Below are 24,777 nucleotides of genomic sequence, written 5' to 3' on the forward strand. Positions count from 1 at the left end.
CGCAAACCCCCAACTCCTACCTTGTCTCATCCACTCAACCTCGTCCTCAGTGACGAAGCTGCATAAAGCTTTGGCCACTGCCAAGCGTATGGCTCCTGCCTGCGCTGATCTCCCTCCCCCAGAGACAGTGCAGGTTACGTCATGCTTTTCCAGCCGGTCCATGAAGTGGAAAGGGAACATCAACTGTTCTCTAGGGCACATCACAACACATGGGTTAAGCCTTCTATGAAGATATGACTTTGTGAATAGTTACAAAAACCAAATGATACCTGCCACTATTCAGTATTCACAGAAACACAGGTCCTCCTGGGGTTTAGAATGCTTTGCTTATGTACAGTTCAAAGATTTTCCTCTGGTGGTGTTGGTGGCATGCACAGAGTAGAGTAGTACTTCAACTCTTACTGTTTACTGATTACCTGATGAGAACCTTGCAAGTTGTGAAAACCACCTTGTAATGAAGTCTTACCGCCAAGGAGCACCATTAACCCGCTGAATCCAGCCTCTGAATTCAAAGATTATAAATTAATAGGCCTTCTCAAGCAACACTCAAATGCATTTGGCTTTCCTAAATGAGGTGCAGTCACTTCTGCAGAATGGATGACGCTCATCTGTGTAAACTGTGTTTAAAGTTACTAAACCACAGTGAATAAACATGCCTACCTTCCTTCTACCCAAACCACACATTCGTACTGTAGTTCTCTAAGATGCATGCACAGTCAGGGCTGCCCTTCAGGACCAGGGAGCAAACCACAGGTAGGCACAAAGAGCAGTCACACACAAGCACGGCCCTGAGCCCCTCTCACCCAGGAGAACAAACACCTGCTCACACCATGACGTCAGTACAATGCTCACCGTCATCTCTACAGGAGTTGGATTTTGTTATTTTGCCTTTATTTCTGCTGAGTTTTTAATTTTAACTTATTTATTTACTCAAGGCCTTGTGGGTGCTGGGCAGGCACGCTATTCCTGAGCTACAGTATCCCCTGAGCTCTCTTACTTAGAGGAGTCCATTTGTATTGCATTGCTTGCTTTGTCTGCCTCTGCAGCTTCTAGACGCCCAAAGGAAGCTGATTGTACAGTCAGCTGAGCTGAACCCAGCCGGAGATTCAAATGCATTTTCACACTGAATAGGTGAGGAAATAACCCCTTCTTTTGAGTGGACCCACAGAAATATTTCAAGGCCATGGCAAGCTGTATCTGTAATGGTCCATCCAAGGAAAAGCCAATCCTACAACAGACATAAGCCCACTCTGCTTTTTGGACAGAATACTTAAGGCAACCAAACAAAACTAGCCATACTATTGCAAGCAGTAGCCATATTATGGAAACCAAGGAAACCAGAGACTGACAACCAAATTCTGCCATTGCAGGGCAGAGTGGGGTTGTCTGAGGCATGCATTGAGGAAGTATCCGCATGTCTGACAGGAAGTGAGTTTGGGACAAAAATGAAGCTACAAAAGAGGCTTTTGGACAACCATGTATTTGGGACCATCAACATCAATTCTCAAGGTTTTAAGATTCTCAAATATTCTTATAAAATCAATCGCCAGACCAAAATTTAGGAAAAAAAGAACTGCAGAATAGAATTTCTGGAGCTACCTTAGTCATGGAGGCAGAATGGTCAAGGTAAGACAGATAACAAAAGTCTGCAGAGCTGGAAGTTGGAAGTTTGTAGTTGTGTAAATACAATCTACAAACCTCACCCCTAACTTTAACAACTAGTCACGATGCTTCCATGGTTATCAGTTTTAAACCAGCACATACTTCCAGGTTCAAAAGTCAGCACCTCTTCTCTCAGGAGAAATCCTTCACTATAAAAACCACACTGAGTTTGTTTTGGTTGTACGAACTGGCATTCTTCAAAAATTTACAAATAAACGATTTCCTCCTTTATATGTTCTCTGAATGTTAGCCCTCTGGTACCAAATACAGACACTGATTTTTATGTAGTTCCTTCAAACGCACACATGTTCCTTCCATTACACATGTATTACACGTATACATGTTAGCACATGTATCAATGAGCTCAGCTTTCCAGAAAGGTTGTCAACTTTTCTTGTGTCCCAAATTCCAGGCACACAGCAATCCAGGTTTGTTGTAACTAAGAGCAAATAAAACAATTCTGATGACCCTGGGAAGGTCCCTGCAGCGTCCTCACTACCAGCTTCCCATCTGTGTAAAGCAGCAGCCCGTACAGAAATAACCCCGGGAGGACGGGCAGGCCCAGTGACTTCAAGAACAGCAGCTCAGAGACCTTGGAGCTCCAAATCTGAAGTTACACAGCTCAGAAACAGGCCCTGGCCCTTGCTTCTGTCATCTCCCAATGACAGAGGCCTCTTCACTGCTGACTCGAAATTACCAGCCTGCTTCTCTGGAAGGAAAGGGTAGTTCATGGCTAGCAGGGGATCCTTTAGTCCAAACAGCTATTTTAAGTCAGTCAGAGGGTCTGGGTGTCCCTTCCCACTAAGAGCAGAAGCACTCGGCTTCCCAACCAGATGTTTCCTAATAGCAGGAATCATCTTACTTGCATTGACATCTTTTCCACAAAGGGCCACAGACAATGTTGCTGGTTGAATTCAAACTAAAAATTTAAGCTGCCAGGAGTAGTGGGAGTACCTTCAACCAGAGCTGGAGAGGTAGGGGCAGGTGGCTCTCTGTGCCTCTGAGACTTGTCTGGGTCTCACAGCAAGTTCCAGGCCAGCCAGAGCTATGCAGTGAAACCCTGTACCAAACTGGGGTGGTGGTGGGTGATGGGGAGATGTAAGATTTAATGTGTACCTGAATTGCCAGACTAAGCTATGGTTGAGGCGTGTGGTTAAATCATGGGTAACTGTCTGAGCACCAAGTGACAGATAGACCACCCATCTTTGCTGTTTCTAGTGAAGTCACCATCCTGTGGTGTGGGCCTCTCTCTGGCTTTTCCTAAGCTCCCTCCAACTATTCCAGCGTGGATGGTGGCTGAGTGCGTTTAAGTTGTATTAAACAGAGTTAAGAACAAATTCCTTCTTGACACAGGAACACACAAGGAAGGCACTTTTCTGCGGCAGTTCCTGTTGCTTCTTTACACTAACATGGGCATAGAGGAGCTCCAGCACCTTTTCCTTAAACACCACCACACACTCTGGAAACACAAGGAGGAGAAGGAAGGAAAGAATCATGCAGCTCCTGATGCACAGAGCCGAGGAGGGGAGCACCCGCCGTCAACACGGAGAGTCCAGCGACTCACTCAGAGCTCCGAGAGAGGACGGTGAACAGACAGAAGACAGGCAAGGCCTCATTGTGACAATGCCTACCTCTTCAGGAATAATGCACACAGAACCAGGAGCGGACCACAGGTCTTGACTTTACATCCCACAGGTTTTTTGCTTCTTCCATGTGTGTACAATTAATTCCCCCACCCCAGCAGAAGGAAGTTGAAAGAGACAAGGCAGACATTTTCTAATGTTCACAATGAGGGAAAAGGAGCCTAAGCTACGCCACTCTCCTCTCAGCTCCCCTGCTCTGCCAGAGTGGGTTTCTGGGGTTGCTGCCTTCTGTGAACACCTGTCTTCTTTCTCATCAGAAGGTGGGTATGTGCTTCCCTTACATTCTGGCACACTCTGCATTTCAAATGTGAGCCACACCTCACAATGCTCCAACTCCAGTAGACCTGACAGAATGAGTCAATTAACAGGGCTTCTAGGGAGGTTTTTTCTAAAAATCTGAAAAACTACCTAGAAAAATAGCAATAGTTTCTACTTAGCTAGTTTATTAGTGAGGAGAAAGATTCCTTCAGATAAACGCTCAGAAAACTGTGGGTCTTTTTAATTATGATGATGGATTATAAAGCATGGTTTCCTTAAAAGAGGAATCCAAACCTCACCTGTCCTGTGTGGTGGGGAAGTAAAGCAGATAGTCAACTCCGTTCACGAGGATCTTCCCGCTCCCATGCTCATACACAACCGCCTGTGCGGTGGCGCTCTTCCTCTGGCCTGCAGGGATGAAGAAAGAAATCCATCAGTGAGATCAGGGCCGAGCTTCCAGTGCCACAGTAAGATCACGTTACCGGACTGTGTGAGCCTGCAAAGGGAAACCTTCTACAACTATTACAGTCAAAAGTTAAGGTGGCTCACACTACACCTGAGGTAATAAAGTCAACTGTGAGGGAATTACGCTCTGCAATTCCATTTCAGAAACACAAAGGATTTTAAATTTGTTTCAGAAACCCAGTCATTCACACTCATTTGTCTTGCTATAAAAACAGCAACTAACTCATGGTATTTTTTTTTATATAATTAATAAAAGTGAATCACAACAAACTTCTAAAACTATGTGAATTCTGGAGTGAAATGCAATTGAAAGAAATGAAAGGAATCCCTGGGAAAGGTGACACACCTTTATATTTAAATATATTTAAATATAAATACATTTAACAGGTCAATTTTCAAAAGAGAGGTCATATTTAATGCCCTCACTCACAGTCCTGGAAAATTCAAGTTGAGGCCTCAAGTTTTTATGTTTACATCTGAAATTCAGAGTCACTGAGCACTGTAGTTTTGAGAACAATCCCTTATCGCTAATATGTTGCTGACTCTACCAGATGAAAAGGTGAAATAGTTTAATGATTACATGGCTAGAGACCCACACTTTCTCTTGCAATGTTGTAAGTTCAGTTTAAAAACCAAAAACAAAACACCTCCAACAGAGTTTTATAATTAGTAAGCCCATGTAGTAGTAGTAAAGCCAACAAAACGAGCATGTTCTGGGAGCAACTGCCCAAACAGCATCCATGTCTGAGTCCTGATGCCGGACGCGGTCTCTCTGGAGTGTCATTACCTTCGCTGGTGCTGAAGGCCCTGCCCTGCTCGTCATGCTGCACGGGTTCAATCACTTGCTTTTTTGATTGAATAGTTACACTTCTTCGGAACTTCTGCACAAATTCTTCTTCGGCAGGACCGCATGGCAACGTCAGTAACTTTTCCATCAGTCGGATGAACTGTACATACTGCAGACAATAGAATTCATTAGAAGAAGCAAGTGTAATTGCATTTGCTAAAGTTTTGCTATTTATATATACTTGATCTTTCCAATGCTGCTTTTCTTGATGAATTTTGACAGGATGACACTTCTGCATCTTCATGCTGCTTTTAAAACAGCATGCAGATGCATCACTTTCTCCGTGGATCTTTAGTACTTAAGCTTTCCTCTCAAAAAAACAAAGGGATTTATCATTCAACAAAATCAATTTCTCTGCATTATGATTATGAAATTGATATTTAAATTTATTTTAAAAATATTTAGATGATCTTCAAAAGTCTAACTTCTATTCTGTCAATAGAATTGCATCAAAAGGAGCATTAGAAATAATTTCTAGTCAGTTATAAATAGCAGAAGAGTCTGATTTTGAGAAAATGTTCCCCTTAAGTTATATTTCATAATACATTTGGCAAATATATTTTTGGCTGTTCAAGCTGTGTTACTTTAATGTTTATGATTTCCTTTAAAACCGAACAATCAAGCTATTTAAAAATTCAAGAGATACTTGACTTAAAGGGCAACCTCTTGAAATAAATTATCCTTGCTACTCTGTGCATTTTTTTTAATAGTTCTTGAACATGTGATTAGAAAGTAAACAACTTGGTATTAACCCCTTAAAATTAGAAGCCAGAATAATCACTCTGAGTGTTTGTGGAGAAGGAAACAACTATACTTAAGAGCCTTAGTTAATATGGATTGTGGGGCCCAGTTTTTGATGACTTATTTGTTTCTTGCCAACCCTAAAAGTCATACCCAACTTTGCCACACTTCCCTTTCCAGTGAAAAACCCATTAGTGAGAATGTGAACTACCTGAGACTCTCAACAGTCTAAACAGTACTAAAACGACTGTTCAAATACATATCTCTTCCTGGGAGACTCTAAAAGGGAAGGCATGCAGATTTTAAGTCAGGGCGGAAACTTAAACACATGTGGCTATGTTGCTAGACACTCATGGCCACGCTGCTGGCCTGTTTCCTCTTCCTCCCCAGCTGTGTCCTTGGACTCAGCAACTCTCACCATTCCTTCTCTGACCCTTTAAAAAGATGTCAACTGGTGTTCTGTGTAGGATACGGCTGTGGTCATGAACGAGGCTAGGGTTTAAGAAGCCACAGTCTGTTCCTGCTGCACTTGACTTTATCACAGACACAAGTTCCAGGACTTGTGTTAAAACCAGCCACTCTGAAAGTATAGAGGATTATTACTTATGTGCTGTGTTTTGGTTTTATGGCTAAATGTTCCTTAGAGCGTTTCCAAAATGGAAAAAACAGACAAAAAAAATCCACAGATTTTACAAAAATCCAAGTGGCGGCTGGAAAACAGAAAGAGAATGAGCATTCACTGAAGAAACAAGAGATCTTTCCAGTTCAGTTCCAGCACAGCAGGACTCAGCAGTTGAGATCCTAGCAATCACTTCCAGATCTGCCACCAAACAAATTCCTGACACCTTATCTAAGCAAACTGCAACTTTCCCAAGCCACCAACGTCTCCAGTATTAAATGAGAACAAGCAATGGATACAACTTAAAACCTTATGGTGGCGAGGCACTAGCTACTGGAGGTGTAGCTACTGCCCAGCAGGCTCTAACTATGTTAATACAGCCGACGTCCCCGGATGATGGAGAGCTCTATTAAGACACTCAATGCAGCTGGGTGGTGGTGGCGCACACCTTTAGTCCAAGCACTTGGGAGGAAGAGGCAGGCCGATTTCTGAGTTCGAGGCCAGCCTGGTCTACAGAGTGAGTTCCAGGACAGCCAGGGCTATACAGAGAAACCCTGTCTCAAAAAACAAAACAAAACAAAAAAAACACTCAATGCTTTAGCACAATCAAGACCTAAAATGGGGTCATGAACTTTACAGGGCACAGATACACTAAGGGCATTTGTTCACCTTGGATTCCTGGATGGCTCTCCAAGGATTCTATGTCAGGTCTAAGGTGAGGTTTAGGATAACGCACCTCAGAGCCATCCGTTCTTAGTGTCTGTGAAACAGTGGATGTGCAGGTCCCAAGACACAAACCACTGCCCTCACAGACCTGCATGTGAATGAGGCAAGCCCGGAAGTCATGCTGCGTGAAGGTAACCCTGCACTGAATCGCTTTCAGCTTGATGGCTCCTTGCATTCGTCATTAGCTTATACAATCAACTATTGGTCTTACTGAAGAGAACAAAACACAACATCTGCTTTACTCCCTAAAACAACTGGCAGAAGACATGAGGGCACTTACAAAAGGGGAAGGAGGCTCTGGAGACTAGATGTGTCACTTCTCTGACTGCAGAAATCAACAAGGGCTGTGTGAGAACAAGGGTAAGTGTCTGGGGAACACCTGGCTCTGAGGAGCATCACTATCAGGATCTTAATACAGCAATTGTCTGCATTCTCATGACACAGGTCCCCTTAAATTAAAAAGATTAATTACTCACATCTTGATCTGACAGTTTTTCCACTAACATTTCTTCTAGTTCCTCCTTAATCAGCCATCTGCTGCCAATCAGGTCGCTGTTAAAATATCACATATATTTTTAATTAAGCATGCAATTAGAGTTATATCACAAAAGATCCTACATACAGTAGCAATTCATGATGTGGAGTCAAATTTTCATGCTAGTCAGTAGTACTCCTACACATACCATTTTGGAGAAGCACTCCATTCTTTCAATCTACCTGAGAAAAGACACTCTGAGTAAACATTTTGCTTTCAGCGTTAAATGTGTTATTATGAAACTTCAGATAAAAGCTACCAGATTCTTTAAAGCTTAAAAGTGTGCCTGTGCAACTTACACAGAAGGCTTACAGAAGACAGTATTTTCTTATCAACTGGCTGAAGTAGTAATAAGGTCCCAAATTTAAAAAAAAAATCATAGCCACAGACACAAGCTGGACAAGTTGACTAAGGTGTCTTCTGTATAAGAACAAATATAAATATATGAGTAGGCCTGTCATAAGCTGGATGGATGCGTAGGTTAATGGGGCTGACTGATCAGCTATACAGAAAGCACTGAGAACATCATAATCCAAAAGAATGATTAAATACTACCTAATCCATAAATTTGGAATGACGTAACATAAAAATAAGCTCAATATGTTTTCTCTTAAGTAAAAATCACCTATTTAGAAACAACATTAGTTACTAGTGCTGAAATATTGTGCAAACTTTAGGCCTCATGCTAGTAATGGGAGATAAGAACTTACCTGGACTCAGTGCTTTCTGAAACTGGACCTCTGTGCTTTTCTAGCTGGACGACCTTTCCATATATGTCCTAAGGGAAACAAAATACACAACTAAAATGAAAGAGACAGAACAGTATTCCTGATAACATAGTTTATCCTTTTTTTCCAAGCACCCCTTATTCTAGGGCTCCCTCCTCAACCTAGCTTCAGAGTAAACAGTTCTCATCTGAACCAAGGGGCAGTATAAGAATTTATAACATTTAACAGACTTAAAAATGTCTACAACAACTTCCTCATTTCACATCCATGGGTATGGTTAAAACAAAACTCCTGACAAGTATGTCTTTTCCTTACAGTTTCATAACTAGAATACAGATTTTCATTTTAAAAAATCCTAATTTATGAAACAACATACCCTTGACACTTAGAGCTAGTAAACTTACAGCATCTATAGCTCAGTGATTACCTAACAATCTTAAAATCTGGGATTTTAGCAGACTGTTTAACTGTGGTTAGGGTACTTCTATCAGGTGTGTGTAGTACTAGGGACTAAACTTAGACCCTCTAATGCTAAACAAATGCTCTGCCACTGGGCTTCTCAGCAGCTAACACAACATATTAAGGCAGCACTTCTCAACCTGTGGGTTGAGACCCCAGGGGAGAACCCTTTCATAGATCATTGGAAAACACAGATATTTACATTATAATTCATCACAGCAGCAAAATCACAGTTACGAAGTAGCAATGACTTATTTTATGGTTGGAGGGGGTCACCACAACATGAGCAACTGTATTAAAGGGTTGTACCATCAGGAAGGTTGAGAAGCACTGCATTAGGGTAGCAAGATGATAACATTTTCAGCCCACTGGTTTCTAAAAAGCAGTTCTCAATACTTCTCAACACCCTCAACAGGTAAACTCTTCCTCACCTGTACCAAGTGGACAGACAGCATGTTAAAGTGTACATGGTGTTGTCTGAGCTGGTGCTCCAGGAAAAGAATGAGTCAACTATCCCTTGGACTTGAGGCTGCAGTGGCTAGAGACATGGCTTTAAATGCAGGCATTGATGTATAAGGTATGAGAACACTAGCATGGTCAGAACACTAGCATGGTCAGAACACACCTTCCTCTCTTTGAAAGGGTTTAATTTTCTAGAGTAACCAAAGCAACTACTGAAATACTAGAGGATCTTCCTCATAGATGAGTTTCAAGTTCAGGCTGGCATAGTAACCATTTTCCAATGGCTTTCAAGCAGTTTTCACTTAAAATCTTTTTCTGATTTCTACTTATTATTGTGTAAGCATGTGTATGGTCTGTTTGTGGGTGCATGTGTGGAGGCCAGGGGATGCCTCTGGAGAGCCAGCTCTCCCTTTCCACTTCCACATGGGTTCCAGAAGTGAACTCAGCAAGTGCCTTCACTCTGAGACATCTTATCCATCCAAGCTGCACTTGAAGTCTCCATTTTTCTATGACTATTCTTTCACTACACCATTTCCTTCTGATATTGATCGTATCTATAATCACTCACACATGATGTAAGTAAAGAGATGTCAAAGGGAGTATGGGGAAGTGTGCATCCAATGCCAAGCACAGTGAGTTTCCACTTACTGATGACAAATGTCTAAACCAGTGAAGCCCAGCAACTTGCTGTTCCCTGGGTTTCTCGAGCAGGAGGTTCTGGGACATGAATGCAGAGCCTCGAGCATGCAGGCGCCTCTACTCTGATCTATACTCTCAGCTGCGAACGCTCTTCAGTAAGGAAACCCATGCAAAGAACTTAGCACACTGGTTGCCTATAGCAGTGACCAACAATGCTGTCCAGAGTCAAGTTAGCAAAAGCACTGTGCTGGCGTTCACTTCCACTCATTCTCTCTGTTAGTGTAAGAAACGACTCTCAAGAGTCTGCCTTGTAGTTCAGCTAAAAACATCAGTTCTCTGGGAAGTAAATTCTATAGCTTCAATTCCCATAAGAGATATGATCTGATTTGCATAGAAAAATCGTTGAGGGCATAAAATATGCCAGGAACTGTCAACATCACAGATTATCACTGGTAGCTTTTGGTTTATTATTACATTTCCACTTGATTTTTTAGGGACACTAGAGAATTAGAATGACCCCACCTACTCTAAGCTTATATACTGTACTTAATAGTGTAATTTCAAATATGACAGGAATAACCCAAATGTGAAATGCTGAATCATTAATCACAGCTATGATTAATATTTCATAAAATCAAAGCAAGCCTATCCACCCCTTGTGCCATCAGATTTCCATAATGTATGAGTCAAATTTAGAAGGTGCCTTAATTTGAAAATACCAGATGCTCAGGTTGAAAAAGAAATTCTTAAACTAACAGCCCTTCCCGGAGACTGAGCAGTATGAATCTCAGTATCCTTCACAATTTGTTTGGGTTATACTAATGATATGGAAATTCCAATTTTAGGACGAGTAAACAAATAAAAGTGCATTGGAGGGCAGCACAGGAGAAGTCAATCGCATTTGATATACCAAATAGTTAGTAATGGTAATCTCCAGTTTAGACAGTTCAATCACAAACAGTTTGCAATCTGTTAAAGAATCACAGAGAATCAACCTCTTAAATAGTAAGTACCCCAAGTGCTTTGACCACTGGTGTAAATACAACCACAGAAATAAGCACCAATGTAACCTAGAAAGGTTTTGATGTACCGCAGGTTGCAAGTCATATACTTCTATTACAGACCCCTGGCACCCTTCTGTGAAGGATCTACCTATCAAAAAGGCCGTTTAACAAAAAATGGCAAGAGTCTTTGCTACAAGTCGTATGAACCACTCTGGGATACAAGTGAAGACATCGGAGTGCTTAGGACTTACATCCCATAGGTTTTTACATCTTGAATTAAAGCCATATATTATAAATATGTGTACAAAAGAAGTAATCTCATTGAATTAACAGAGGTAGCAAGTTAATTCCTACTTTTAAAATATTATTTTCCTAACCATACACTTTGAGTATATAAGGTATACAATAGTAATTATTCATATATGAAGAAAATGAAGATACCTCTAGACTGCTGAATTAATGACTGAATTAATTCCTGCTGCCAAGAAGTCTTAAATAGGCATATATATGTGTGCGTGCATGTTTTAATTTTTATTTATTTTTATTTCATGTGCATTGGTGTTTTGCCTGTGTTTATGTCTGTATGAGAGTGTCAGGTGCCCTAGAACTAGAACTATAGACAGCTGTGATCCACAGTGTGGCTGCTGGAAACTGAACTCGAGTCCTCTAGAAGAGCAGCCAGTACTCAACCAGTGAGCATCTCTCCAGCCCAGTACATGGCTTTTTAAAAACAATCACTTCACACAGTTGTTAAACAATTACTCACTAACAGTTATTTTAATTCCATTTTTAAAGACAACAGCATTACATCCAAGAGGTTTAAATATTCGCAAGACTACCAGGGACATCTAAAAACATTTAAGCTAATCGCAAATGCCATGGCGCTTTATCCCAGGACCCTGGCTTGCAGTCTATAGTGGCCTAATCAGGCAGCCCACTCCCGAGGGGCTGGTGTCCTTAGGCAGAAGAACTAGGGTTATTTACGTTCTCAGAAGAAAACATTTGCAGAAGCTCTGAAATGCCAGTAACTTCTTTTACAAGGCAAACAAACCTTATGTATGTAAAAACTCACATTGCCTGTCCCAGCATGGGTTTCATGGGACATATCAAAGTGTTCTGGGTACGAGGGACTGTAGGCCACACCTCTTGAGCAATAATGTGGAATATATAGATTCCTTTACTCACACTTTCCCCGCACGTGACATTCTACATATTGTGTACCCTCAGTAGAGGTCCCCAGTGTATAACATGCAACACTTCCAAACTAAGTCTGAAGTTCCCTTTCTTGAAGAGCTTTTCAGGTAAAGTGCACTCTGTGTCTTAGTAATTAAATTAGACAAAGGGGTCCCCAGGTTAGAGTAGGATAACCACCTCCCACAGTGAGTTGTAAATGGCTCGTTACAGTCTGGATACTGTTGTCCTGCTTAACTGAGGGCCCATGTATGAAGGCTTTGTCTCCAGGATGGTACTATTGGGAAGAGATGTCTACAGGAAGCTGGGACCCACAAAACACCTAGTCATTTTCCAATGACTGAAAGCAACCATGGCCCCTGATCTCCTTTTCCACTTCTCTACTGCAAGATGAACAGCCTTTTGTGGAATACGCCCAAAAGAATAGCAGCCAACTTACCATTGACTAAAACTCCCAAAATGTGCCAACAAAATATCTTGTCAGAGGTAATTTTTTTAATACCGTAAGAAAAAAAAAGCTAACACAATTTTCAACTTACTTCTAGTAAGTGAATATAGTCTACCACATCTCCCACCTGGGCAGCCTCACGCTGCTCTGGGAAATCAGGGCTAAGGTCCGAGGCCATAGCTGTATTTCCTTCTGGCCCAGACCTCTGTCCATCTCACTGAGTGAGTCATATATAGAGGTCGCTCTAGACCGCCACTGCTTGCATAGCTGCTCTACAGCAACCTCACTCCACAGTGCTAGGGATGGGGGTCCAGAGCCTCATCTGTCAGAGCCATACCCCATTTTCTTTCTCAAACACACATCTAACACTCTTAGAATCCTTCTCTGTCCCTTGCTCAGTGTTTTCAGAAAATTTCTGTTCTCTCTCTTTCCTTTTTTCTGTTCTTGAAACCTAGGCTACTATGCCTGAGAAGTATACAAATCTTACTGCTTAAGTGGCTCCTGAGAGAACAGAAACCATAAAGTTTCAATAAAGAAGGCAGGTCAGGTGGAGCCAGTGCTGTCAAACACCTAGTCCCTTTCAGCTACTGAGTGCCATTCTGAAAATCCCAAGTCTCTTACTTCTTGAAACCACTTTTAATTGTTTAAGAAGTTGTGTCAAGATTGTTTTACAGCTTTTCATTATATATATATATAATATATATATAATATATATTATATGTATATGTATATATGTATAATATATATTATATGTATAATATATATATATATATATACCTTGCTAACTGGCTTCTTACTGATTTTCCCAGGAACCTGAAGACACAGGAGTCACTATATCCACAGTAACGTTAGGAGTGCAACAGACCTACAAATGAACTGCTGGAGTGTGACATGGAGTAGGAGCGCCCCACAGAGCCAAGGTTCCCTTCCCTTCACACCTGCCCAGCATGTTTCATTTCCTCAGGAGCAAACACACGACCCGCGTCTTTGCATTGCCATTTTTCCACACAAGTCTCATTATGTCCTAGAAATCGAGGACCCAGCTGTACAGGAACTGGAAACAGTATTCACTACAGCATTATATACCATTACCCACACCCCTTTTTTAAAAATTTGAGACAGAATCTTGCGACCTTTCTCTGCTGGCCTGGAATTCACTGTGTAGACTAGGCTGGCCTTGAACTTGCAGCAATCTCTTGTGCCTGCCCTGCAAATGCTGAGCTTACATTCATGGGTCATGCCTAGTTATACACTGTTTTTCCCTTTTATTCTTTTAAAGGCAGGGTCTTTTCATGTAGTCCTGGCTAATCTAGAACTCACTATGTAGACCAGGATGGCTTCAACCTCAAAGATCCACCTGCCTCTGCCTTGCAAGTGCTGGTATTAAAGGCCTGCATCACTAAGTCTAGCTTATATGCTGCTCTTAATTGTAGTGTGCATCAGAGCTATCTTAGACTAGTTGTAATGAGGTACACAGAGTTACTATGCAAACCGCCACCCATACTAAGACTCCATATGATTGTACACTATAAGAAAGGTTAGCAGAGCTCAGAAGGTCTCCTCACGCAGCGGCACACAGGCTTGAGATCAGTTTCCTTGTCAAAAGCCTGACCATGGACTGTCCTGCCTCACACAATTATAGCTGCTCACAGACATGGGAAAGGCTGTTTGGCTAAGTGTCTTTCCCCCTGTCACCCTGAGAGAAAATTGTATCTGCAAAAGCAAATGGTAGCAACAAAGCTTTATTCCTAAGGCTTTTCAGCCTGTCATTCTATGGGGGCTGCTTCCTGCGCTGCCTCAGGGCAGAGGGAAGGCACCCCCACTGCAGGCTGTTAGGGCAGAACAAAGGAGAGAAAGCCAGTGAGCTGGCCTGCTTCTGTTGGACTTTCCGTGCAGTGCTCACTTCAGCATGAAAGTGCTTCTGCAGGCTGAGCAGTGAACACTTAGCCGTGATTTCAAAGTCCAAGCACCTCAGAAGCCAGCGATGTGTGTGCTCTAAGAGGTGATACGGGTGTGACTGCAGCTCTAATTGATGCCACTTGCCATACGTGATGCTGCTGTGACTGGCAAACAGAGTTTCCTGACTTAACGAAATTTAAAAGCCCAAAGAACTCTCCCATGTGCAACAAAACTCAGTCCAACCCAGAGGAAGAGCATTTATTAGTCAAATATAATTTGACATTTCAGTCAGAGTATGGTAAAATTCTATCCCATCAGTTTCTGGAGCAATACCTTTTAAAGCACACATGCAAACTAAAAATAAAGCCAGGCCTCTTACACAATGTGTAATTTCTTCATTATGATGGAATGCAACAAAAGATCTTGCCCTTGGGTTGCTCCATTTCAGCCAAAACAAATGCAAATGGCTTGTCAGATGACAGCTGTTTGATAAGGCTCCTCTGTAAGACCTGCGCGCTTTACTTTTTTCCGTGAAACTTGGGATGAAGGCAGAAGGCAGGAAGAGAATTAATGTAGCATACAGTCTAAAGGCAATGCTACAACCGTGATTAAGTAGAAAAGTTAAAAGGCACAGATTTTCCACAGCTTCGCTGCGTGCAACCCATCCGTGTAACAAGTTGACAGGCCTAGCGCGTCAGCTCCATCATCCCCTCCGACAGCTAAAACGCGGCGCTGCATCCCTTTTCAGGGGAAATTTGCGTCTGCACCATGAAGCGTTGTACATTATTTCTTAGCACTGCAGGGGGCTCAAGTCCATATGGAACCTTCACAAATATTACCACAGATCAAACCAGCGGCGTTTGGAGGCAGATTTGACATACCTATTTAAATGAGCAGCAGGGGTCCTCGGGCAGCCGCAGGCTGTGCGCGGGAGGCTCCGTGGAAGCTGGAGCACAGCCCCATTACTCAGCAAAGACACACTCAACATTTGTCATTCATTTCATTTCTGCCAGGGCACGAAGCTCATTTGCCCAAGGTCAACAAAAAGCAAAAAGAAGGTTTTCTTTTTTTCCCTAAGAAATAAATGTACCTGACAAGTGGGGACTTTGTCCTTTGGGTCTGTGAAGCACAAATAAACAGCAGATAGGTCTAAAGGCAGAGGAATGAGTGCAGAGGCCCCAGCCTCTGACTGTGGATGGGGGAAGCCCCATAAATATCTCTATAGCTTTAAAAGTCACAGTATGGATAAAATAGAACTTGACAGCATGCTCTAAAAAATATAATGTGTTCTGTCTTTAAAAAAAAAATGGATACTGGCATCCAACTTTTTTTTCTAATAGTAGTTTTGGGGACCACTCTCCAATTCCCATACTACCAAACAGCTCTCTCTGAAGGCAACAAAACAGAAATTTCCCAGTATACTGAAAAGCCGAAGCACAGTCGGACCTCACTGCTAGGTCTGCTGTGACCTGGATTCTCTCTCACACTGCACTGACCACTGGAAGGTCCAAACTGTAAACGAGTACAACAGCCGAAGCAGAGCAGAAATAGCTGTGTGGACACAGACATAAGAATTCACAATTCTGTCAGCACACTGGTCCCCTTGCCTAGACAGGACTTGAACTTGTGAGCAGGAGCACCTTATGGATAAGCACTCTGATGCAGCCAGCACAGAAGGGTCTCGTCGAAACCTCAACAAGTCCTCTGTTCATTGAGACACAGTTCTGACACCGAGAGAAGTCTCCAGAGTAGTTTTATAGCTTATAAATAAATATACTTACGTGCATTAATGAGTAGTATGCTTGTTTGCCAGTATAGAAGAGAAAATGAAATGGACGGCCATCTTCTCCCCACTGGATTGCTGATGAAAAAAATCAAAAACATGTACAGAGGTAAATCAAACTTTGAGTCTAACTACGGTATGGGATACATCTGTGGTTCAGATTAGCATATCAAAAGTATCTAAAATAACAAAATTATCCATATTTAAAATGCATACTTAATATATAAATGCCTAGGAAGTTATTGTTTCATATTAATGTTTCATATTAAATACATATTAATTCATATTAATGTTTCATATAAAATACAATGTCTGTATTTAATAAAATATTCCATCGTGAAGATCTATTTCATTTGTTTTAAATAAAATCTATAAGATAACACAAATTACTTTGTTTAGAATAAAAATATTCAGGTTCCACATTTTTCAAGTGAAAAATGACGGTCAATAAGTCAGTGAGTGAACTCAGAGATTTGAGGTAGCCCAGCACAACACACCTGCACTGGCCAGCCTGCCTGTCATTTATTCCAACCCCATTGTAAGCTCCCACGGAGAGTTGAAAACAGCCACAACATAGGGGCCTCAGGAAGGAGTTACACCTGATTTCTTTTGAAATACAGTTACTTAAGTAACCAACAAACAACCTGAGACAGAAACTCCAACTCTTTTGTTTACTCTCAACTGTTTGTGGTGACTCTTATCTGGGTGTTGGTGCACTGGTGTAATCTCAATGCCTTGAAGCACAGATAGGAGGATCCAGAGTTTTTAGGCCAACCCAGGTTGCATAGGAAAACTTTGTGTCAAGAGAAAAAAAGAAAAATCATATTCCCTGGCTTATTACATATAAGCTTCCCCCCTGTCTGTTTTTTCCTATTACTTTAACTTGCAGTATATGTTACAATCAGTACCAGACAGTGGGATCTGGTACTTCCTGTCAGTATTCACAGCCCTGTTTTCACTACTGAGCTCACTCTTCAGAAATGTTTAGCCTGGTTGTCTGGCTTCTTGTGACATGTTCTTACAGCATATCCACTGACAACGGCTGTGTGCTGTGGGTCTTTGGAGGGCCACAAGCTCCTGTACAGCCAGGCTTCCTTTACTCTTCTGAAAACAATGGTCATCTCCATGAAAACACAAACTTTTAGAGGCTTTGGGTTAAACTTATTTTCTATTTTTCTTTCTGGAATTCTGATTACTGTCATATTTTGGTATTCAATGTATCTAGAATTTGTACTTGAAAGCAGAAAGCCTTTACTTGTTTTAAAATATTAAACAGTTTTTTTTTCTGTTGAAATACTTGTATATGAAGGACTTTTTTCTTCTCTGAGGTTAATTATTATTGAATTGTGAATACACTTAAAATAGAGAAACAGTGAATGAATATTAAAAAGGTTTAGATTGAAAAGAACAGTCATGGTGCTACAAGCCAATGAGTTACGGTGGTTTAAATACTTTCCAAGGGCCTTTCCACAAGCTCCATATATTACTCAGTACTTGAACCTGCACTATGCAAGAGATTCTCATTGTACTGTTCAGGTCCTCAGTCAGAAAGTAACCAAAACCAACAAAACCAGACAAGCCTCCTGGTTATGCTCAGACCACTGTTAAGTTTGGGTAGAACCTTGAATCACAGTTCTGTGTTCATTTGTGCTCACAAATCTAGACTTCATAAAATACATGTACACACACACACACACACACACATTCTTGCTAAACATACGTGATTAGCTGAATCTATAGTACCATGGAGTCTGAGAGGCACTATTGTTACTTTGACAGACTGCAAAGCTTACAGTATCACAGCATGCATCAGAACTTGGTAATTTTCAGGTACATTCTGTTCTTAAAGCTGCTAACACGTGAAAAGCTTCAAACTCCTATGTCTGGCTAAGCATCACTGGCGCAGGCTGCTCTCTTGTTTCTGGTCTTTCTGTTTGGCACTCATCAGAGCTCTGATGGTTACAGCACGCCATTCTCACTATTCCTACAAAACCCCTCACTACTTCTTACCTTCAAACTTCATACGAATTCCCCCAAATGCCTACTAACAGTGGTCAGTTAGTAAATTTGAGGACAGAACTGGATACAACAGGATAGGCAATTCAAAAACTAGTTTAGGCAACCAGCAAGAACGTAGCTGGGCTACAATGAATGACACTGTTTATCTAAGCAGAAGGATCTCCTTGGCTCACTCTCCAGGACAGGGAGGGGAAAGGTAAGGAGAAACTTTGGGCTATTAGCTTTCTTTTTTATTCTGCTAGCCAGGTGTTCCCTTAATGAAACTCTTGTCCATGTTCCTGTAGTTCTATGCACAGCTTGTCTCCTGTTGATACAGGCCCCTCCCATTTAATTCCCTGTCATAGATTTCAAAACAGTTAAGTTAAATTACCCAAGTAACATACTACTCTCTTAAAGATTAAAAGTAAGGATTTCTTGGCCAGGGACAAGGTGAAAGTTAACACTTGTACACTCTTTTTGTGCATTTACATATGAACACTTGCAGAATGCAACAGCATTTGCCTAGTTATTTGTTATTGTAGTTTGTATCTGTTTTACAAAAACTGATACACAGTTACTTATGGGGGGACATAAAGGTGTGTGAACTCATTCTCTGCTTCCCCCACGCAGGTCCTACAATTGAGCTCAGGATGTCGGGCTTGGTGGGAAGTGTCTTCACCTGCTGAGCCATCTTGCCAGCTCTACTCATTTTGGGTTTCAGTGTCTTGCTGTGCAGTGAGGCTCCCTGCTCTCCACATAATGAAGGCTGGCCTCACCCTTGCCAGCCTCCTGCATGCACAGTCAGTCACACAGTCTGCCTGAGTTCTGTAAGCAAACATGGCACTCTATTGTATTTACACTACACACTAGAACACTTTTTAGCTGCTTTTCCAGGCTAATGAGTTAACACAATACTTCGACCGCCTGTATGATGTCACGATTCTAAGATTTTATTCAGGAACTTTATGATAAATATTTAAATTGTTTCTAATAACTGTTTCATAATGCTTATACTTCCTGGAAAAAAAAAAAGTCGTGTGTTACTGTTCTTGTAGGACACCATTTCTGACTGTAGGCATTTTAAAGTGCTTACTGGCTACTTTTATTGTTTTCATGTACAAGCTGCATGCTGCTTTTTTGCTTAATTTTTTCACTGATTTTGTTTTTGGGGGGAGGAGAGGCTAATACACAAGAGTAATTTATTTTAGAAATCAAGCCTACATCACATATAGTTCACGTTGATTTTCTGATGTTTTCTTGTCAAAGAAAAGTTTTAACTTTATAAATAATGTATGATTTTTGTGTTTTCTGATTTTCTGTCATTTTGATAGCTGGGGCAAGAACCATGGCTTGGTGTTAAGGGCACTGGCTGCTCTTACAGAGGACTTTGGTTCCCAGCACTCACATGAGAGCTCTCCTCTGTCTGTAACTCTTAATTCTAGAGAGTCTTCTAGCCTCCACTGGCACTGCATGAACGTGGTAACAGGAACACAAGCACATTCATACTCAAAATAAAATATTACTAGCTGTATTATCCATCAACTGTTCTAGAGAGTGAATTTTCTTTGATCTCTTTTTTCTTTTCTTTTCTTTTTTTAAAAGGGAGAGGCTCGAAGTTGATATAGTGCCTCTTTTTGTGGCCTAGGCTTACCTCAAACTCTTGGCAATTCTCTTGCCTCAACCTTCTGAGTTTTTGGGTTATAGAGGTGAGCCTCCATGTTTGACTCCAGATCCTGACATATAATGTTGTTAAAGTCTTAACCCAAATTTCATCATCTGAATATATCTGTTAGTCAACATTCTTTAAAATGGTTAAAATCCACAAATTTCCCCATGTTTACTCTACACACACACACACACACACACACACACACACACACACACAAATATATATATATTTTAACATAATTGGACTTTCTAAAGATGGTTTGTGTCTTCCCAAAGAGAAAGACAGCAATTCATGGGCTATCAGTAAGATTAGTATTACATCCAATCCACAGTGATTTTTCCTTGTGTGGTTTTGGCTACTCTGATGTCACTAGGCAGGAAGATCCTCACATGTTTTCCACATTTTACAGTTCATTCTTAACTCTTCTGTGGCATAAGAACTTTTAAAAAGGACATGATTTAAATTTTCAGAACCATTTAATTTTAATGTTGCGACTTCAGACACCCAAACAATAACTTCCCAGTAATGCTCTAATAAATTTTTGTTTACATTTTATCAGTTCCTTCCAGCAGGCAATTGTGATCTATGGAACACAACTGAACTTCCTGGTATCCTTGTTGCTTGTTCTGCAGTGCTGAGGACCGGGCAGGGCCATACACACACTCAGTACACTCCATCACTTATCTGTACCCAGGTCCATGCATACGGTCCATACATCACTCATCTGCATCCACAGCCTTTGTCTTCTGTGGCCTTGAATTTGCCACACTGTGTGCCATTAATTTCCTCAGTTATCTGGTTTTGACCTATTTTCTTGATATAGTTTTTGTGGTTCTGGGGATGGAACTTTATGCACGCTAGGCAAGCACTCTGCAACTGAGCTGCATAAACATCCAGTCCTGCATGTTTCTTATAAGATTATAATGGTCAGGGTTCCAAATAACTGTCAATAATGTATGCTATTTCTGAATGCAAGGATTTAATGACACATTTAAAGATTTGGTGTTTCTGTTTTCTTATGAAAAGTCCTACTCAAACAAAAAGGATTCTTTACATTTCTAGTTTAAATCCTTTTACCAAAAACAAAAGGCTCCATTTTGTTAATTGTTTTCTCTATGTAAATGTTTTTCTCCTTGAATAAAAACAGTTACATGAATATAATGTTAAGCCATACTTAAAATTCTAAGAAAAATGTTATGTTCCCTGGCAGTTTCTTAAAATGTTCTATTTGTGCACTCAGGAGGTAGAGGCAAATGAATCTCTCTGAATTTGAGTCTAGCCTGCTCTACATAGCAAGTTTCAAGTTAAACAAGAACATACAGTGAGATCCTGTTCTCCCAGGAGTATGGGTGGAGAAAGAAAGGTTCACTTTTTAGGTAAGTCATGCCCAAATTTAGTCATTACATGATTTTGCAAGTGAACTAGAAGTCATTGGGGTTTTCTTTTTTTCTGTTTTGTTTTTGGTCTACAACAATATATATAATAACATGTTTTCTGTTACTCCAAGGCATGATAGGAATCACTAAATGGCCCACTGCTGGGACAGTACTTTTTTCAGCAACCTCATGACTTGTGGCCTGGCTGTTTTTTAGTTTACCCAGAATTTTCATAATTGAGGTAACTGTGGCAATTACACTGCTCTTTAAGCTATCTGCCTGAGAGTGTGGGTCACACATCTGTATCATGAATCATCACTGCCTGAGCCAAACTACATGCCCAGCCATTTCCTGTCAGGGCATCCTTGGAAATTAAAAATGGGGAAAATAATAGTCTGTGCCTAAAAAAAAACTGCTAGAAAGTTTTGAAATTAAAATATGAAGCACTTAGAACTGTGACTGACCTACTCTGAGGTTCAATGAATGTTACCATTATTACTTGGAAGAGTTTTCTAATTAGCATGAACTTACTGTTTCATAGACAATAACAACATAGATATCTATGGCCTTAAAACAGAGGTAAATATTGCCATTTAAAAGTGTTAATACTGGACCACAGTCAGTTTTGTGGTAAAGTGTGTGCCTGCTTAGCATACAGGAGACCCAAGGTTTAATTCACACACACAAAGAAAAAGTAATAAACATAAGCAAATATTTGTAACATTATTCTTGACTGACTTCACTGGCATTCTCAAAGGTGATTCAGTGTTATAGCTCCTCTTTTAAATTTGCCATTATACTCATCAGCTTAATTTTTCTTTTACTCTGTCTTTCTCAATTACTAACATGTTTTGTATCTGCATGATATAATGACCATATTCCACAGGACTTGATGGAAACTGTCAAATACAAATAGTGGGTAATTTCAATTTTGATTCTTTAATACATCAGTGATACAGTTCTATTGATTTTAAGTCAGCAAATTTAACAGATAACTTCTACTCTTGGGCCTTTGTTTATATTTTTCTCAATGTTTCACTTCACCATGCATAACTGTATTCCTATTTGGTAATCAACTGCATAGAATTCTTTGGGTTTGTGTCTACAACTACAAAACTATGACACATTATTTGAATCTTCAGCCTTAGTTAAAAGCACTGCTTTTTAATCTGTCAGTGCTAAGTGACTGGTACAGAAAGGCTCAAGGTCATCAAATCCACTTACTGGACAACAGGTTTTTTCAACATAAATTAACATTATTGTCTCACTGAACCATTCTCCAGGCTCTTCCAATTCCAGGTTGTCTAATATCAGTGCTCCTTCTTGGTTCTGTCATCAACCTGGCATGTATCTTTATTTTCCCCCAATATTTTTACCAAGACATGTGTTTTATGTTAACTCAATCTAGAAGCTTCTATTTTTCAGTAAACCAAATGGTAGTTTAGTACAAGTTCCATAATCTATCCAAATTTAAAGTTCATTGTTATTTTTCTAAATACCTACAAATTGATTTATCATCTAAAAAGTACAATAAGATTGAGAACAGAAAGCAGATCTGCTATTTCTAAAGGAGCATTGTTAAATACATTTAGCTGAAATGACAGACAATTTTAGCAATATTGGCATATTTTCAAAAAAAAAAAAAGAAAAATGCACCATCTCAGTCTTGAGCAAACTTACCTCTTTGTTTTGGAAAAATTTGTTCAGGATGCTGTAAGATAAGTGTAAAGTGTTATTAGTCAACTTCTATAAAACATAAAATACATTCTTAAACAAGTAGTTAGGATTACCTTCATCACTGGCCTGGCTCGCTTCTCAAACAAACCACTTGGAAAAAGGTAAGCAATAGCTCTCTGAAAACATATACAAAGGTTAATTAACAACTGCTATAAAAACACATTCAATTTATAACCAAGTTATGAAATGCTTACTGTATTCCAGACATTGGTCTAAAGTTTCATATGTATTATGTCAGTTCAAACGACAAAGCACAATTACTACACATATATCCCCAAAAGAAAAAAATAAAACAAATGCAGTAATTATTAACCTGGCTATTGACAACTTTTAAGTGTCCACATCGAAGATGTCACTCCTACAATGTGATACCACAAGAAGTCTACCTTTGCAGGTAAAGACTAGAGGTGTTCCAATAAAGCCCTGTGCACTGTGCCCACGGGCAGTCATTCTAACCCCAGCACATGGCAGTAAGCAGGCTTGTGTTTCATTCACTGTGACATACTGGAGACAAACAGTTTAAAGGACAGATTTATCTTGACTCATTTCAGTAAGGTGTGTCAGTTCTGAGCAGATGTAGAATACTGTATTGAGAAAGTATGGCAGGGACTTTTACCTTATGGTGCCCAGGAAGCAGAGAGAAATGCATAAAGGGCATTCTTCTTCTAGCAGGCCCCAGCTGCTATGAGTCCTACCGTCTCCTAAATAGCACCCAGCTGGGACAAAGATCTTAACACACAAATCTGGGGGGCAGTTCTCACTTATACCAGAGTATTCACCATGGCTCCCTTGATACTTTACCTTAGAGACTTTATGTTGATCCTGAGGACTGAATGTAGGCCCTCATATACACTGAACACACTCTACACTGAGCAACTCTGGTCCTGGTGAGTTTTTAAACTACATTTTTCAAACAAGTCCTCCTTCTGTGCATTCCTCACAAGGAATGTGACTGACTTGGCTTAGCCAGTGCCACTGCAGACATGCTCTCCCCGCACACAGACCGCTGAACACTCCTCACTCATTCCCATTTACACCAGGGTTAGACAAACTTCACTCCATCAGAGGGAATAAACAATGCCCTACAGCACTCTTAATAAGCAGGTAGGTGTACATGATGTAATAGAGTAGACAGGTACATCTATACACTGGAGGAAGAGGCAGGGAAACAAAGAAAACTGCTTAACAGAACAGTACCAACCCTAAGAGTAGAAGAGATGGCACAGGCAGAAAGCCCATTACTTTATAATTTCCCAGTCAGTCCTGATCCAGGCAAAGATCACAAAGACCCTGGCTGACACGACGCCAAGCTCAGACTCAAGCATTACCCTTCTTTGTCAGTTCCTCTTCCACTGCTGTGACAAGATACCATGACAAAGGCAGCTTATTCTGGCCTCCAGTTCCAGAGGGTCAGAGTCCATCACATCATTGTGGGAAGCATGGCAGCAGTCAGGCAACTGGAGTAACATCTCCCAGTTCATGTTAAACCACAAGCAAAAAGCAAGGTAAAACTAGCAATGGCACAAGTCTTTTAAAACTGGAAGCCCACCTCCAGTGACACACTTCCTTCAACATGGCCAGACCTCCTGAACCCCCCAAACAGTGCCAATAACTGGATATCAAGGATTAAAATATGAGAACATTATCAGAACATTTCATTCAAACCATAACTCCAGATCACTCGCTAGGAACAAAGGGAAAAGGGTGCTTCTCCAAGTTCTCAAGTAGTGGAACTACTCTGAAGGCGAAGGGCAGTCATATCATCCACAGTGGGAGAGGCCGTGCGCCTCCCAGGGTGAAGCTGGGAGGAGTTCCTCCATGCGTCCTAACCTTGAGCATGAGGAAGAACACAACTGCAGAGTGGAACAACCAAGCAGGAATCTAGAAT

General features: G+C 40.8%; 1 protein-coding gene across 1 annotated transcript in view; it reads right to left on the reverse strand.

The window, feature by feature from the left end:
* Window positions 1–24,777, reverse strand: part of Mrps9 (mitochondrial ribosomal protein S9) — a 54,116-nt gene that overhangs the window by 2,267 nt on the left and 27,072 nt on the right. The window contains exons 3-10 of the mRNA XM_028786824.1: window positions 22,943–23,005; window positions 22,833–22,863; window positions 16,108–16,187; window positions 8,207–8,274; window positions 7,438–7,513; window positions 4,816–4,984; window positions 3,863–3,971; window positions 21–190 (exon numbers count right to left, since the gene is read on the reverse strand). Coding sequence (XP_028642657.1) covers window positions 21–190; window positions 3,863–3,971; window positions 4,816–4,984; window positions 7,438–7,513; window positions 8,207–8,274; window positions 16,108–16,187; window positions 22,833–22,863; window positions 22,943–23,005 — 766 coding nt within the window. The remainder of the gene's footprint in view (window positions 1–20; window positions 191–3,862; window positions 3,972–4,815; window positions 4,985–7,437; window positions 7,514–8,206; window positions 8,275–16,107; window positions 16,188–22,832; window positions 22,864–22,942; window positions 23,006–24,777) is intronic.

This window comes from Grammomys surdaster, unplaced genomic scaffold, assembly GCF_004785775.1.
Source record: "Grammomys surdaster isolate TR1022 unplaced genomic scaffold, NIH_TR_1.0 125600, whole genome shotgun sequence".
Taxonomy (NCBI): Eukaryota; Metazoa; Chordata; class Mammalia; order Rodentia; family Muridae; genus Grammomys; species Grammomys surdaster.